This window comes from Sardina pilchardus, chromosome 10 (genome assembly GCF_963854185.1).
Source record: "Sardina pilchardus chromosome 10, fSarPil1.1, whole genome shotgun sequence".
Classification (NCBI taxonomy): Eukaryota; Metazoa; Chordata; class Actinopteri; order Clupeiformes; family Clupeidae; genus Sardina; species Sardina pilchardus.
Window position 1 is genome coordinate 609,852 of NC_085003.1, and position 15,474 is coordinate 625,325.

The 15,474-nt window shown below is 41.4% G+C and overlaps 1 protein-coding gene across 1 annotated transcript in view; it reads right to left on the bottom strand.

Moving 5' to 3' along the window:
* Nucleotides 1-15,474, bottom strand: part of tes (testis derived transcript (3 LIM domains)) — a 133,892-nt gene that overhangs the window by 26,680 nt on the left and 91,738 nt on the right. The window contains exons 4-5 of the mRNA XM_062547672.1: nucleotides 11,029-11,406; nucleotides 4,070-4,285 (exon numbers count right to left, since the gene is read on the bottom strand). Coding sequence (XP_062403656.1) covers nucleotides 4,070-4,285; nucleotides 11,029-11,406 — 594 coding nt within the window. The remainder of the gene's footprint in view (nucleotides 1-4,069; nucleotides 4,286-11,028; nucleotides 11,407-15,474) is intronic.

Here is a 15,474-nt window from a genome sequence, read left to right on the forward strand (position 1 = left end):
TGGGAATGAGCATATGCTGTTGTGTGGTCGTCTTAAACGAGGGCCTTTTTACCTGTGTTGCCTTTTTAGCGTGTGGTTTAAAGCCTTGATGAAGATGTTGAAGTTGGTGCGTTATAATTGGTAATTGCTGTTTTAGGCTTTCACTAGGCTATATCCTTTCACCCTGAGCATTGCATAGACTTTGTGTTGAAACATTTACTTTTGTCCCACTTCATCCCAGTCATTTTTGTACCAACTTTCAGTCTCCATTGGATTCGGACAAAGACGCCTATAGACGGCCGATGTCGGCGCAGCACTTTAGGCCTACAGTACATAACACTATCCATTGTAACAGCTTCATGAAGAGCAATTGTCTGATGCGGTCATTCCCCCTCCCCCACACTCGTCTAACCAGTTCTTCACCTATGCGCAGAGGACGACTGCCTCCGTGTCACTGAGTCTGACACTAAAAATGTGTGTGAATGCTGATGTGTGTGAAAAATATAGGCTAGCTCTTTTCAGCAGATATCGCAAACATAAAAAAGATTCGCAAAACTAAAACATCTGTAATTTATATATTTTAAGAGCAAATTTATCCTCTCTCTGGTGGGTTGCGGAATGGATAATAGAGCGAGAATCGAACCCGGGTCGCTGGCTGTCAGTGCAGCGCCTGAATCACTTGCGCCACAGTTGAACTCTTTCACTCTCTGAACGCCTATCCCTACTTGGCATGCTATAGTTTGCAGAGTAATCCTCCTGAAAATGTAGGCTATATGCCTACTTTCGCGGGGGGCAGAGACATTTTTCAAAGTTAATACCCAGGCCCTCTACGAAGTAGTAGCCTACAAAGCTTAAATCTTTTAATCTCCGTGGCTGTTCGAAATTGCGCTGTGAGCAGCGGAGGACAGTGAAACTAAATATTGGTCGTTTATCCGGTTTATCCTTACCAGTGCATGGCTTTGAATATATTACAGTAACAGTTGCCAACAAATATAAGGGATTCAGCCAGTCGAGTTTATTTGATATTCGCGGCATGCACTTGAAACGCCGATCAAAAGTTCTGACATGTTAAACTGACGAGTCATTACCACATGATAAAATGCTGTCGTATAGCTTGACGCACAGTAGCCTACGGTAGTCTATATGCCCATCTCTGAAACAACATGAACATGCATACCGAAATAGCCTATACATTGCTAGACATTTATTTTGAGGAGCTAGGCCTAGGCTACTAGTCGATGGTTAGGCTACAATGAATCACCCTCACGGCCCTATCGCATATCTGACCATCCATTGTTACAATGTTACAAAATGTGCGATCTTCTCCGTGCATGTACGGTTATAAGTAAAGTGACGAGCGTAGGCATGTATTTTATTTTCAGTTGTCAAAAGTGGTGGGGACAAAATCTGTGATAAAAACTGCTGGGTACATGTACGCATGAAAAAATGAACGCATGCCTGCGTTTTAAATTAGCCTATATATTATTAAGTATTCCTGGCATATAAATGTAGCCTAATGTCCATCTTGGCCATCTCTTTCGTCTTCGCCTTGACAACAATAGACTATTCACGGAAATGCGGTCCTGTAACCGTAATGAATTAATGAGTTAATCTAAGGTTTCCTATCGAGTCTTTCAGGTTGAATTGAAGGCTATTTCCTTCTGATAGGCCTATAGGCGATTTTCTTAAACCATTTTCAATCATTTCAACAATGGTTTATTGAAACGTCGTTTGATTAATTTCGCCAGTCATCACCTTCATTCTAATGATTAAATGAGACGGACATGCGGTCTTAGTCATTAAATGCAGTTGAAATGCGGGTTGCAACTTTCTGCCACCTGGTGGTTGTTTGGGTACATTGCCTTAGCCTCGAAAAAAATCATCTCGACAGCCTACGGGATCTCTTCAGGAGTCCCGCGGGAAAAGGTGCATTCTCAACCCGTACCCACTGTATGCTGGCAACACAACACAACAGTTCACAAACTCTCTGGGTCTGATTTTGCAGACCGCGCAGTGAGCTTTCGCGACTTGCGCAACCTATAATGGCTATTCTCTGCAAGCGCATCCTTAATTTTTCCAGCGCAAATGTACGTTCTCTAGATAGGAGATGATATTGCGCCCTAACGGGTGTGTCAGTGGAGAGAAGAGGTGTGGTCCGGCGCAAAGTTCGCCGGTCGCTAATATATGGATGCAGAAAGTAAGTGCGCCACTGACCAGGAAAAATCTAGTTGGGAATCATTCGCGCATAGCTGAAAGGCTATTTTATGAGCGCATGAGGCTTGGGGATATGGACATTACACAGCCCTATGGCTAAGTTACCTTTAGTTTTGTTCTAGCGTACCTTTAACGTCTGGCATTAAACAGCTGTAGCATTCTGACAATTGTCTACCTTCTTATTGCTCATCTGGAATAACTCCTCTAGCTGCCTCCATCCTCCATCATTTCTGTTTTGTTTGTTTAAAAGAACTTGCGATATTCATGATGAGCAGGCTACTGAGTTAGTGAATTAACTTCACATTTTGTGCTGATAGCCGAGTAAAAGAAAACAACAAGTAGCCTAGTTGCGCGCCTGCCTGCGTAATCTCTCCTGTTCAAACGAAATGTGTGAGCGTGGATATAGCGCTGCATTACGTTAATTTTGATAACGTGTTGACTGACTTTGTCTTAAAATAGAAAATTGTAAATAGCCTGATGGCAGGCAGCTAATGGGATGCAGTGCATATTGGGAGGGTATGGTATGGTATGCCAATTTGGTGTGAATACACACACACAAAGAAAATTTAATCATGATAATGATCAATAGTGAGAACAGGCTTCTGGCTACTGCTGCTACTACTGGCTACTACTGCTGCGTTCATTCTGAAATCATCTATTTATGTCATAAGCCCCGAGAGACCCTAGGCTAGTGCCTAACCTCGGAATGAAACAGCATAAGAGAGCATAAACCATATAGTTTCTCCTGTAGGCCTATTTAATTTTACAAATTTGACAACAGCCAGCTTACATTTCAAATAAACATATAGCCTAATGTATACATAGGCAAGAGGTTTGTGTTGCGTCGGAAAATGGGACATTTTATTTTTAATTGTTTCCCGCATTTAGAATCAAGAATAACATTCGTGAACCATTTTGTTTTGTTGCCAGCATAAAAACAAGCGTCCCATCGGCCTATCCGCACATTTGCAATAAAATTCGGACATAGGCTTATGCTTTTAGTGGAAACTGGCCTCGTGACCTCTTGAAACCATTTGTGACAGCAAAACAAACCTAAACAAAACAGCCAGGTGCATCTTCAGAAAATAGGCTAAAAGAAGACACCTTCATAAACAACAACAAGTTTTATCGTGAGACTAGGCTATTAAAAGCAGAAAAGATGTTCAGCTTGCTTCGGGATTTAATTCACTTTTGGATTGTTTGGCTAGTGGTAAATGCCGACATTCCTAACCCTGCTCACAAGTGCCACCTAGTGGTTGTTTGGGTCATTGCAGCGTCACTTGGGAAAATTACTAAAATACACGTGATTCACGCATGAGGTCTCATGAGAATCTCACGTGAAAGCGGCCAATTTAAAGCAACGCCCACTTTATACTGGACATATACTGTTTGGTCTATTCTGGGTTTTGGGATAATTTGTCCTCAAAGAACAATAAAGCTCCTTAATAATATGAATTAATAATTAAGCATTTTTATCAGAGCTTCCTATTCCAAAGAGCAGCAACAGCCACTGGTTCCGGAGTGGGGCGAGGCCAACAACAGCTGATTTGCATTTATAGCAACAGGCCCCAGAAACAGCCTATTCTGAAAGGGACTGAAACTGGCAAGAATGGAACTGCTGATAATGTGTAATCTGAGTGGAATTTTGCACAAACACCTTCAGGGACATGTTTTGTGCAACCTATTTTGGTCTATTTTGACTGAAATATAACAACATATAACATTTCAACAATCGTTCTGATAAATGTGATGCATTACAATTCTTAACTTTAAATAATCAAAATCAGGCATTGTAATTGAGTTAAGTCTTTCAGTGTGGATTATTATTTTTGAAAGACTAAATTAATATATTGTAAATGTGTAAAGTGGATCTGACCTCATCACAGCCTCCACACCGGGGTTTTTCACTTTCTCCATAGTGCCGACCACAGTACAGCTTGCCCTTCTTCCAGAAGTAAATCATGTCCACCAACAGCTCAGTGCAGACACAGCATACAAAGCATGCTGGATGCCAGAGCTTATCATAGCCTGCACGGTCTGCATATACTGCTGGCTCACCTTCTTTCATTTGCTGGTGGCACTGGTTGCAACACTGTAGGACAGATCAATGACATGAATATAAAAAAAGCTAAATATTTACACCAACTGAGTATGCAGCTCATTCATTTTATTTACATGTTTATATTTCACCATTAACAATTAACATTATCTCGTGGTGCTTCAACCCTAAATACCAATTAGACCAAAGTAGCAGTGACAATCCCCTTCAACAGAGGAAAACCTACATACGCAGTTAAGTCGACGTACAGTAACAGCTCGAAGAGGTCATTTAACTGAACTTTCCTTGTCTGAGTATACATAGACAGGAGTTTATTGACTAAAGTACACATCTTTTTCCACTACGCTAAGTGGCAACTTCTCTTTCCTATTCACATGTTGTTATCTTGCTAGTGCACTTTGCATCTTCAGTGTGGTTAAATACTTTAAATAGTTAAACAGTCAGACATCACTTGTTGAAAATATTCATATGGACATTCTGGGGGATGTAATGGAGTATGTAGCATTGTGGCTTAGGTACTGTAGTTAGCTTGCTAACCGAACTAGAAAAGCTGAAGATACTGACATTGGTGCTGCTGTAATGTTATCCAGAGAGCATAGGACAATTTGATTCCGATTGAGTGTACATGCAGGAGTTTCAATCCCATTATGGTTATGGATATGGTTATGGTTATGGTTATGGTTATGGTTATGGTTATGGTTATGGTTATGGTGATGGTGATGGTGCTTAGCAGACGCTTTTGTCCAAAGCGACATACAAACAAAACAACACAATAATTAAATTTAGCAGTTGATCATACTATAGTGTTGACTAAAGAGAAAGCTACTTCCAATAGTGTCAATATAAGCAATCCAAAGAAAAAAAGAATGACTGGAAAGGAGAATAGTTAAACATTAAAGTCATTCAATCAATTATATGATAACAATAACTAAGGCATAAAAACAATAATAAAAGCAATGTTAATTTAATCAATGGCCTAATGGTACCAAAACTACGCTAAAACATACAAACCTAACCATAAGAACATTAGTAGACTAAATGCATATTGAATATATGCCTTCAGATTCCTCTTGAACGACTCAAAACTACTTTTGGAACGAAGAGCACTGGGCAACTCATTCCACCAACATGGAACTACTGATGAAAAAAATCCAGAATTTGGCCCAGTGTTTATAGCTGGTCGACTCAACAGACGCTCCTCAGAAGACCGTAGTGGGCGGTTGGGAATATAAACCTTGACCATTGAATTCAAGTAGGAGGGAGCAGATCCAGTGACCTATAAACTAAACTAAGAGACTTGAATTTAATTCTGGCCACTATAGGGAGCCAGTGGAGAGTAACTAAAAGAGGAGTCACATGTGTCCTCTTTGGTTTATTGAAGACTAGACGTGCTGCAGCATTCTGAATTAGTTGTAACGTTCTTAATATATAAGCAGGTAGGCCAGCTAACAAAGAGTTACAGTAGTCCAGCTTGGAGAGAACCATGGCCTGAACAAGAAGCTGTGTGGAATCTTGCGTCAGATAAGGTCTGATCTTCCTAATGTTGTAAAGCATGAAACGACATGACTTAGCAGTAGGCTACAGTGTACATGCTCAGAGAAGTCAAGTCGGTCGTCAATTATGACACCCAAGTTACGTGCTGTTCTAGACGGAGTCAGTGATGATGAGTCAAGCTGGATGTTCATCTGTTGGGGAATGGCTGTTTTTGCAGGAAACACCAAAAGCTCAGTTTTTGAGAGATTAAGTTGGAGGTGTCAATCCTTCATCCAGATAGAGATATCCTTTAGGCATGCAGAAATCCGATGGGAAACACTAGAGTCTTCAGGTGGGAAAGATAGGTACAGCTGAGTGTCGTCAGCATAGCAATGATAATTGAATCCATGAGAGCAAGATCTCACCTAAGGAAGTGGTATAGATAGAGAACAGCAGGGGCCCTAATACTGATCCCAAGACACGCTAAAAGAGCGCCCTTTAACAGTAGAAGCGCCAAGCGCCGGTCATTTGACCGCTGATGCGTATTACTAGAAGCGCCGTGTGGGTTTGACCTAGATATACCTAGAACTGCCGGGCTGCAGTCTTTTGACCGCAGCGATTACAAAAAAACAAATCTTTTCACTCGATTAAATTCCAGGACCCTACGTTCGCGACTTTTCCTAAATACGCATGTTTTGTCACCCAGAATTTTTACATGATCGAAAGCACACCGGTACAAGCTCGTTTAGAGCTATTTTGCGCTCACTTATGTGACAACACTATGTTGTCTCGCGTTCGGCCATGTTTGTCCAGGCTGCTATTCTCTTTTCTCTTTTTAAACTAATTTCTCAAACTGCGGTTACTAGTTCTAAATGGATGGTTGCTATGGCCAAAAGCCAGTCGTTAGTTCTAATCTCCCGTTGTCAAGCTGGCATATCCCAAGATTCTGATGAACGTTAACTTTGAAAGATTGCTATTTTTCTTAGCCTACTGCCACCTAACTAGCTAAATGACACCTCTGTCATATGCTAAACGTTACCATGATCTGAACGTCTGTATTTTACAGCTTGTATGTAACGTGACAGTGCATTTAAACTTCACAACAAGTTTGGCGAATTAATATTCAAGTGTGATACGGCCAACAAATTGGAACTACTTCATAGCCGTGCGTATATCTAAAGTTAATGCACACCCTTATAGAACACAGGACAATGGGGAACTCAACCGAGCAGTGGTATAAACTTTATTGATGCCTTGCTCAAACAAACTTCTGCCATACACAGGTCGGGGATCGAACCAGCAACTCTTGGGCGTAGGGACTGAAGCCATAACCAGTGGGCTACGGCTCTGCCTCCCCACGCCGTGAATGTGTCACAATGCTGAATCACCAATTCACATAGAAGTTAGCTTAAATTGTAGAAACAATAGGCCTATAGCTTTTTTTCAGCAGACATCGAAACATAGCCTACACATTCGCAAAACGGAGAATATCTTTTTCACTCATCATTTTTAATTAGCCTACTTCTCGCGCCTATGCCTGCTCAGCATTTCTGCTCTCTGTATCTCCCTCCCTCCGAGGTAGCTAGACCCTACAAGATGCTTCTCCCTAAATGAATGAACATTGTTTTAGAAAGTAGCCGCGGTAGCCTGTAAAATGCGGCATGAAATCCTGGCTACTGTGTAATTGAAACCAGACTAGGTTAGGCTCTTTGTTCCAGGTCCGATTATTTTCGGCGGCGCGAACATAGCCTATAGGCTACCTATTAAATGAATAGAAGTGAATTTGGGGAGTGAATTAGAACTAGCCACCCATTCATTTTAGAGCTTAGATTATCTGCCCAAACCCGAACTGCGGGTTACGGATCTCGAGATCCAACAACACCGGTGTTGGGTCGACATTTTTCATCCTTCCCCTCCCGTCGGGTCAGGCTCCTAATCACAGAACGCGTAGGCTATGCCTCCGTTGTAAAATAGCCAACATTTCTAAGTAGCATACAAAATGTAAAAACGAAATGTAAAAAATTAAATACTATGAAAAAGTTGAAAGTCAAGTTTGCTCAAGGTTTGTTCAAGAACTCTTCCAGAGTTTTTACCTCAAACAACACAAATCAACACAAATAAATGAACAGATAACTCAAACGTGCTGTATGTTATAATGAAACAACCACAGACTATCAACAACACGGTCTGACAAATTTATGACCAAACAATTTGATTCGTGTATGAAGCGCCATCTAGCTGTCATTATGTGTAAGTAACAGCCTCCCAGTCTAAGGACTCAGCGGTCTTTTGACCGCCTCGCCGCGCTTTAAGTAGTTCACACCAGCACGGCGCTTCTAGTAGGTCGTCAAAGCGGTCAAATGACCGGGGTGCGGCGCTTCTAGGTATAAGTGGGTCAGAACGGCACGGCGCTTCTAGAGTTAAGGTAAGAGTTGAACCAGTTAAGAGCTTTCCCAGAAATTCCCAGCTCAGGAGAATATCATGGTTAACAGTATCAAAGGCAGCAGATAAATCTAGTAGAATTAACACTGATGACTGAGCAGAGGATTTAGCAACTCTCAATGCTTCAGTCACAGATAGAAGAGCAGTTTCAGTAGAATGACCACTCTTGAAACCAGACTGCATAGGGTCTAGTAAGTTATTCTGATAAAGGAAGTCACATACTTGCTTAAAGACCACTTTCTCCAAAACCTTTGACAAGAAAGGAAGAAGGGAGACAGGTCTGTAGTTCTTCACATCAGTTGGATTAAGTGTCCTTTTCTTTAGCAAAGGTGTAACCCTTGCCTGTTTAAAAGAAGAAGGAACTATTCCAGAGCCGAGTGAAGAATTAAACACATGTGTAACTGCTGGAATAACAGCGGGTGTGATTGACTGTAGGAGAGTAGACGGGACAGGATCCAAAGGGCATGTTGTTGGACGGCTTCGTTTAATCAGCTGAGAGACTGCTCCCTCATCTAGAGGAGAGAAAGAGTCTAACGATGCCTTCATGCTAATACCAGACAAAGTCCTCCTTACAGGATCATCAAACTGAGCACTCATTTTAGCAACTTTTTCAGTGAAGAATGTTGCAAAGTCATCAGCAGACAGTGAAGTAGCTGATGGCGGTGGTGGAGGATTAAGTAGAGACTTGAAAGTGGAAAAAAGTTTTCTACTATCAGTGGTGCTCTCAATCTTACTCTGATAGTATGCTTTTTTTGCAAGTGTAACAGCGGATGAAAAAGATAATAATAAGATCAATTCCATCTGTAGATCAATTCCATCTGTAGATTTATTTCCTTTCAGCAGCAGAGAAACAACAAAACGGGAGGGCGGCAGGAGATGACCTTAAGATAGGAGAGAAACAAGGGGGAAACGGGAGTTTTTGGCAGGTATGCTCTAGCCTTCCACTCATAAACTGTAAAAATGCTTTTCACCTCGACGTCTCATTAAAACTTCTTCCTCTCAGTTTTTGGTGATTTGGTGAACTGAAACAGCACCACATATAGGCCTGGAATATGAAGTAGCGTGTTGAGTCGTATTGAGATGGATCCGTTTGGACGCAAATACTCTTGATACGCTGTCAGGTAAAACGGAGGGGGGGAGATCGTTTTGCTACATGTGGACATGGTCTTAGATTGTGTAGGTCTTGTGGAAAGAGGACATGCTGTATTCAGACAAGATGCCAGTGTAGAGCAAAGAGCCTCAGTAGCGTCATTAACCTCAAGTGATGAGAATGAACTCGAAGTAGGTAAAGCAGATGTTACTAATGTTGCAAAATGGTCACTTGAGAGGCTTTTGAGGTTACGCCAGAATTACATTTTCGGAGGAGGAGCTGTAGGATTATCCAGGAGAAGCACAGAGAATCTAATGAAGAAATGATCTGATACATGTAAAGGATTAACCAGAACATTGTCTGCAGTACAGTTGCGTAACAGAATCATATCAAGATCCTTACCAGCCTTGTGAGTAGGAGGACTGTGCACTCGTGTGATATTAAATGAAGAGAGTAAGGACATGAAGTCAACTGAAGATGAGTTATTCAAATGAATATTAAAATCACCTGGGATTAAGTGGGCAAGTATCCATTGGAATAGCAGACAGTAGAATGTCCAAGTCATTCACAAAGCCGCCAAGTTGTCCTGGAGGGCGATAAATAACCACCAAGTGTAATTTGTATGGCTCAGTTATCATGATGGCATGATATTCGAATGAGCTGTGGTTTTGAGTCGGCAGCAACTGAGTAAACCTCCAGTCATCAGAGATCAGGAAGCCTGCCCTGCCTCCTCTACCAGATGAGCAGCTGGTATGCGAAAAAGCATAATTGGTCGACAATGCTGCAGGTGTAGCAGTATTTTCTGGCCTAATCCATGTCTCTGTCAGTGGAAGCAACTGAAGCGATAACTGTGAGGCCAGAGCAGGAATGAAATTCGCTTTATTCACTGCAGAATGGCAATTCCACAGCCCCACAGAGAAAGTAGGACATACTGAAGCCTGCTGCCTTTTAACATTAGAGCGCTTACTCACCCGATTGGATAGAGGGATATGTTGAATGCACATAATTACATTATCTGACTATAAGAACTTCAGTTGTCCAATTTCAGTCTAGCGTAACATGTTTTACAAGTCTGGTTTTAACTAAACAAACACAATGATCCTTTTTTTAATCATCCTTTTTTTTAGTGTCATGTAAACGAGTCTGACCAGAAATATTCAAAATGGTTCAAAATAGAATGTGTATGCATATGTACATTGCCAAACCCTCTAAAAATGTGGTCATACATAACTCACTAGTACTCTCTCCTTGTTAGTCAGAGATGACCTATGAAAGTTTTTAGTCCTAACGTAGTAATATCTTCTAGGAAGGATGGTAGGAAACTGTAAAATGTCTTAAACCAATCTCAAATCTCTGCGAGACAAAGGCATTGCTATGATGTCCTATATCTACCAAACTTCATGAAAGACGTTTTCATTCATTACACATTTATTAGGTCTTTTCAAAATGTTTTGTTTTCACTACATGGGTGATTTATCCTTAATAAGCAAATAGTTGATCTTTATGTAAGGTTATTGATATACAGTGGGGAGCATGCATACACATTTTGTTTAATTAAGGCATTAAGATCAATTGTCAAATGATGATTTCATATTCCTCTTTTTAGGCAACTTTAGCATCTCCCCACTGTACTGTATATACTACATAGCATGGATCAAAATAGAAACTTTATTGCCTTCTAATACATTGTCTTAATATGTACTAAAGTCACATATTCAGTGTGTAGATGGTGTGTGCAGGTGTACGGCCTGCAAATTAAAATTGCACTTACATAGATGGATCCCATGGATCCTTTGCCTGAACTTCCTTGGGCACCGGCTGATCCAGTTGTAGAGATGGTCCCTTTATGAGCCTGTTCTGGCCCTGACTCAGATCTGGTTGCATCTTTCAAATCAGTTCCTGACTGTGTCACCCCCCCAACTACATCCTCAGGCAGTTTGAGGTCTCCTACACCAAGAGCCTCATCCTTGCACTTGCGCACATATTGCTGCATGAGCTTAACCTCCCCTGGTGTGAGTTCATGGCAGCGTGAGGGATCCTGGTCATGCTCAGGTAGCTGTTTGGCCATCTGATGCTTGCGATACTCAGCACCTTGAGTACCAGCAACTGGCCGCTTCTCAGGCGGTAACAGCTCCATGTACCTTGCTACCTGTAATGATGAAAAAGGATTATTATATTGGTTGGTTAAAAGCCCATTGGACAGAAACATAAATTGAAGCAACGTTTCAGGTTCATTCGATGTTCCTCTCTAGCCTGATATTCTGCCATTTTTGGAAATAAGCTCACTTTTTTGATCCCTTGAGGGCAATTCCTTTCTCTGCATTTAACCCTTTAACCAAATTAGTGAACACACACAGCGAACACACAGTGAGGTGAATCACACACTAACCCAGAGCAGTGAGCTGCCAGCCCAACCAGCGGCGCTCGGGGAGCAGTGAGGGGTTAGGTGCCTTGCTCAAGGGCACTTCAGCCGTGGACTGGTTGGTGATCGAACCGGCAACCCTCCAGTTACAAGCCCCAAGCCCTAACCAGTAGGCCACGACTGCCCCAAGGGGTGTGTGTGTGTGTGTGTGTGTGTGTGTGTGTGTGTGTGTGTGTGTGTGTGTGTGTGTGTGTGTGTGTGTGTGTGTGTGTGTGTGTGTGTGTGTGTGTGTGTGTGTGTGTGTGTGTGTGTGTGTCTCTCTCTCTCTCTCTCTCTCTCTCTCTCTCTCTCTCTCTCTCTCTCTCTAGGAAGCCGCGCATGTGTCAATGTGTGTGTGTTAGGGGGGACCCGAGAAGGGGGGTGACAGAGTGCGTGCGTGTGTCTGTTAGTTGCAACAGAGAGAGAGAGAGAAGGAGAGAGGGGGGGAGGGGTGTGTGATTGGGCAATTATGAAATTAACAAATAACTCACTTTCTGTTAACATGGTTAAAAGGTGTGTGTGTGTGTGTGTGTGTGTGTGTGTGTGTGTGTGTGTGTGTGTGTGTGTGTGTGCATGTGTTTGTGTGTGTGAAAAAGTTGAGAAGTATTGTGAGTGTTGTGGAGTGGATGGAGAAGTATGATATGAAGTGCTGCAGTCAGGTGTGTGTGTCAATGTGTGTGTGTTAGGGGGGACCCGAGAAGGGGGGTGACAGAGTGCGTGCGTGTGTCTGTTAGTTGCAACAGAGAGAGAGAGAGAAGGAGAGAGGGGGGGGAGGGGTGTGTGATTGGGCAATTATGAAATTAACAAATAACTCACTTTCTGTTAACATGGTTAAAAGGTGTGTGTGTGTGTGTGTGTGTGTGTGTGTGTGTGCATGTGTTTGTGTGTGTGAAAAAGTTGAGAAGTATTGTGAGTGTTGTGGAGTGGATGGAGAAGTATGATATGAAGTGCTGCCGTCAGGTGTGTGTGTGTGTGTGTGTGTGTGTGTGTGTGTGTGTGTGTGTGTGTGTGTGTGTGTGTGTGTGTGTAAAGTGTTAAGATGTGTTTGTGCTGGAGAGTGAATGTGTGCAATTTCCGTATAGTGTGAGTTCATGATTCAGATGGCCTGAGGATAAAAGCTTCTCCTGAGTCTCTCAGTTCTGGCCTTATGATACAGTACGTAGGTGTCTTCTTGATGATGATCATGTATAGTGTCCACTTAAAAAGGTTGCTTAATCATACTGTGGTCTAAATGTGCATGTCGATAGTTCCAGAACATTCAAGTTTTACGTTAAATAAGGCCATCCTTAAAAATATTCTTGTTTGCCGTAACCCGACCGACCCTGTCAATATAGGGCCGACCCAAATATTAGTTTTTTTCCCTCTCTAGTCCGACCGTCTTGCCGGTTGCAAATTGCGTTAAGACCGACCGATTTTTTTTTTAATTAGGCCTATTTTTCTTCAAACACCCAATACAAATGCAATACAATAATATTATATTTTCTTAAGTATTGTGAATACAAATTGCCTACATACAAACGTAGGCTGCGTTCTTTCTTCCAATTAAAACCTGTGGCGTCATATGTCTATGTTTGTCATGCGCTACAGGCTATGCTTCAGTCTCATTCACTGCCAGTGGTTCGCGCTTGACTGTTGCCTAATAGCTGCGGCTGTAGCCAAGAAATGTTCGCGGTTAACGTCAAAACTTATACTAGTTCGGGCACTATTATCCACCTGAAAACGCATTAAACACTTGAACATTTAGATGACTTGGCACAAAGTTATATTTTCTCGGACCCATCCCTTCTCCCCATTCGTGTAACGGTGACCGTGTCAACAGACTTAAATGAGACCTTAAGGTTTTGGTGGAAGAAACTCAAAAAATAGAGGACGTGCTAGCATTAAGTGGTTTCTTTTGGATTGAAACATTTAAGTGACCCGTTAAGGGATCGTTCTACTACAGGCTAGCAAGGACAGCTATTCTTCAAGTGGTTAAGAACTAGCTACTGGTGGAGAAAAGAAAGCAACATGTCTCTGATTTGTAGGTTGCATTGACACGTCGTAGCGGTGGATGCAAGTAAACAGTATAATCTAGTTACCAGTAAAATCATTGAAATGAACATATTATTTTTTTCATAATATATTTTCATATGATATATTTTTTGTTTACTTCTCTGACAGTACTGCCCTACAAAGGCTAAGAGCAGTATCAGCAAAAATGGCAAACTGAGAAAAACAGCTTTTTGTGTTTTTCTTACATCAAGTATAAGCATACAATTATATTCAACAACAAAGGGTATCATTAGATAGATCAAAGTGAGCTGAATATTAAACCATTTGTTTTTTGACATTCATGCAAAATTTGGTAGTGTTATAGGCTATACTGCACTTTGCCTTTGCATTACTGCTTATACTTGCATGGCCATTCAATAACATTTTGCAGTAAGTGTAGCAAGTGATCATAATCACTCAGTTTTTATATTAATTGAGGAGGTATTTACTACATTTTTAGTGAAGATATGCTTCTTGATGCCTTAACAATGGCATAGCTCTGTCATTTATACACATTTATGTAAAAATTGAACAAAGGCAAGTGAAACCAAGGCAGAATGCAGTAATGGCAAAGGCAAGTGAAACCAAGGCAGAATGCAGTAATGGCAAGTGAAATCAATGCAATTTATGTGGATACTGCAATCTGCCTTGGTTTCACTCTACTTTTCTGTACAAACTGCAAACTAAAAATGCAAATTAATCTAAGAAATGTATTAGGTAGCCATATGAAATTTGAACAGATCGAAGAGCAGATCCGGCACTTCTTATTAGTGCAAAAAATTTTTTTTGGAAAAAGTGCAGATACTGCTCTTAGCCTTTGTAGGGCAGAGTAGGCTACAGCATATTTAAAGCTATAGCCTACATTTTAGTCAAGTCAAGTTTATTTGAATAGCACATTACACAGAGGTCATTCAATGTGCTTTAGACACAAAGCAAATAGTAACAAATAAGAGCAGAGAAGGGCAATATAGTCAAAGAATAATTCAAAAGGTAAAGATCATTATAAAGCAAGAATTTAAGCAAGAGTGTTTGTGTGTTGTTACAACAAATTGGATCTAGTCATAGGTGTGCAGATAACATACGGTTAATGCACCCTCTACAAAGTAGGCTATGCTGATTTTTGTTAAGTCACGTTCAGAAATATTACTATATTGCCAAAAGTATTGGGTCACCTGCCTTGACCCTCATATGAACTTCAGTCACATCCTATTCTTAATCCATAGGGCTTAATATGACATTGGTCCACCTTTTGCAGCTACAGTATAAGAGCTTCGACTCTTCTGGGAAGGCTTTCCAAGGTTTAGGAGTGTTTATGGGCATTTTGACCATTCTTTCAGAAGCGCATTTATGAAGTCACACACTGATGTTGGACGAGGAGACTGGCTCTCAGACTGGCTCTCAGTCCCCTTTAATTCATCCCAACGGTGTTCTATTGGGTTGAGGTCAGGTGCAGGCCAGTCAAGTTCTTCCACCAAACTCTGTCATCCATGTCTGTATGGACCTTGCTTGGTGCACGGGTACACAGTCATGCATATACCTTGTGGAAAGCCTTCCTAGAAGAGTTGAAGATGTTATAGCTGCAAAGACTGGACCAACGTCATATTAAACCCTATGGATTAAGAATAGGATGTGACTGAAGTTCATATGGGGGTCCAGGCCGGTGACCCAATACTTTTGGCAATATAGTGTGTGTCGTGTGTGTGTGTGTATGTACATATATATATATATATATATATAACATGCAAATGTTTTTAAATTCATACCAACAAAATCGCCGTGACCAAA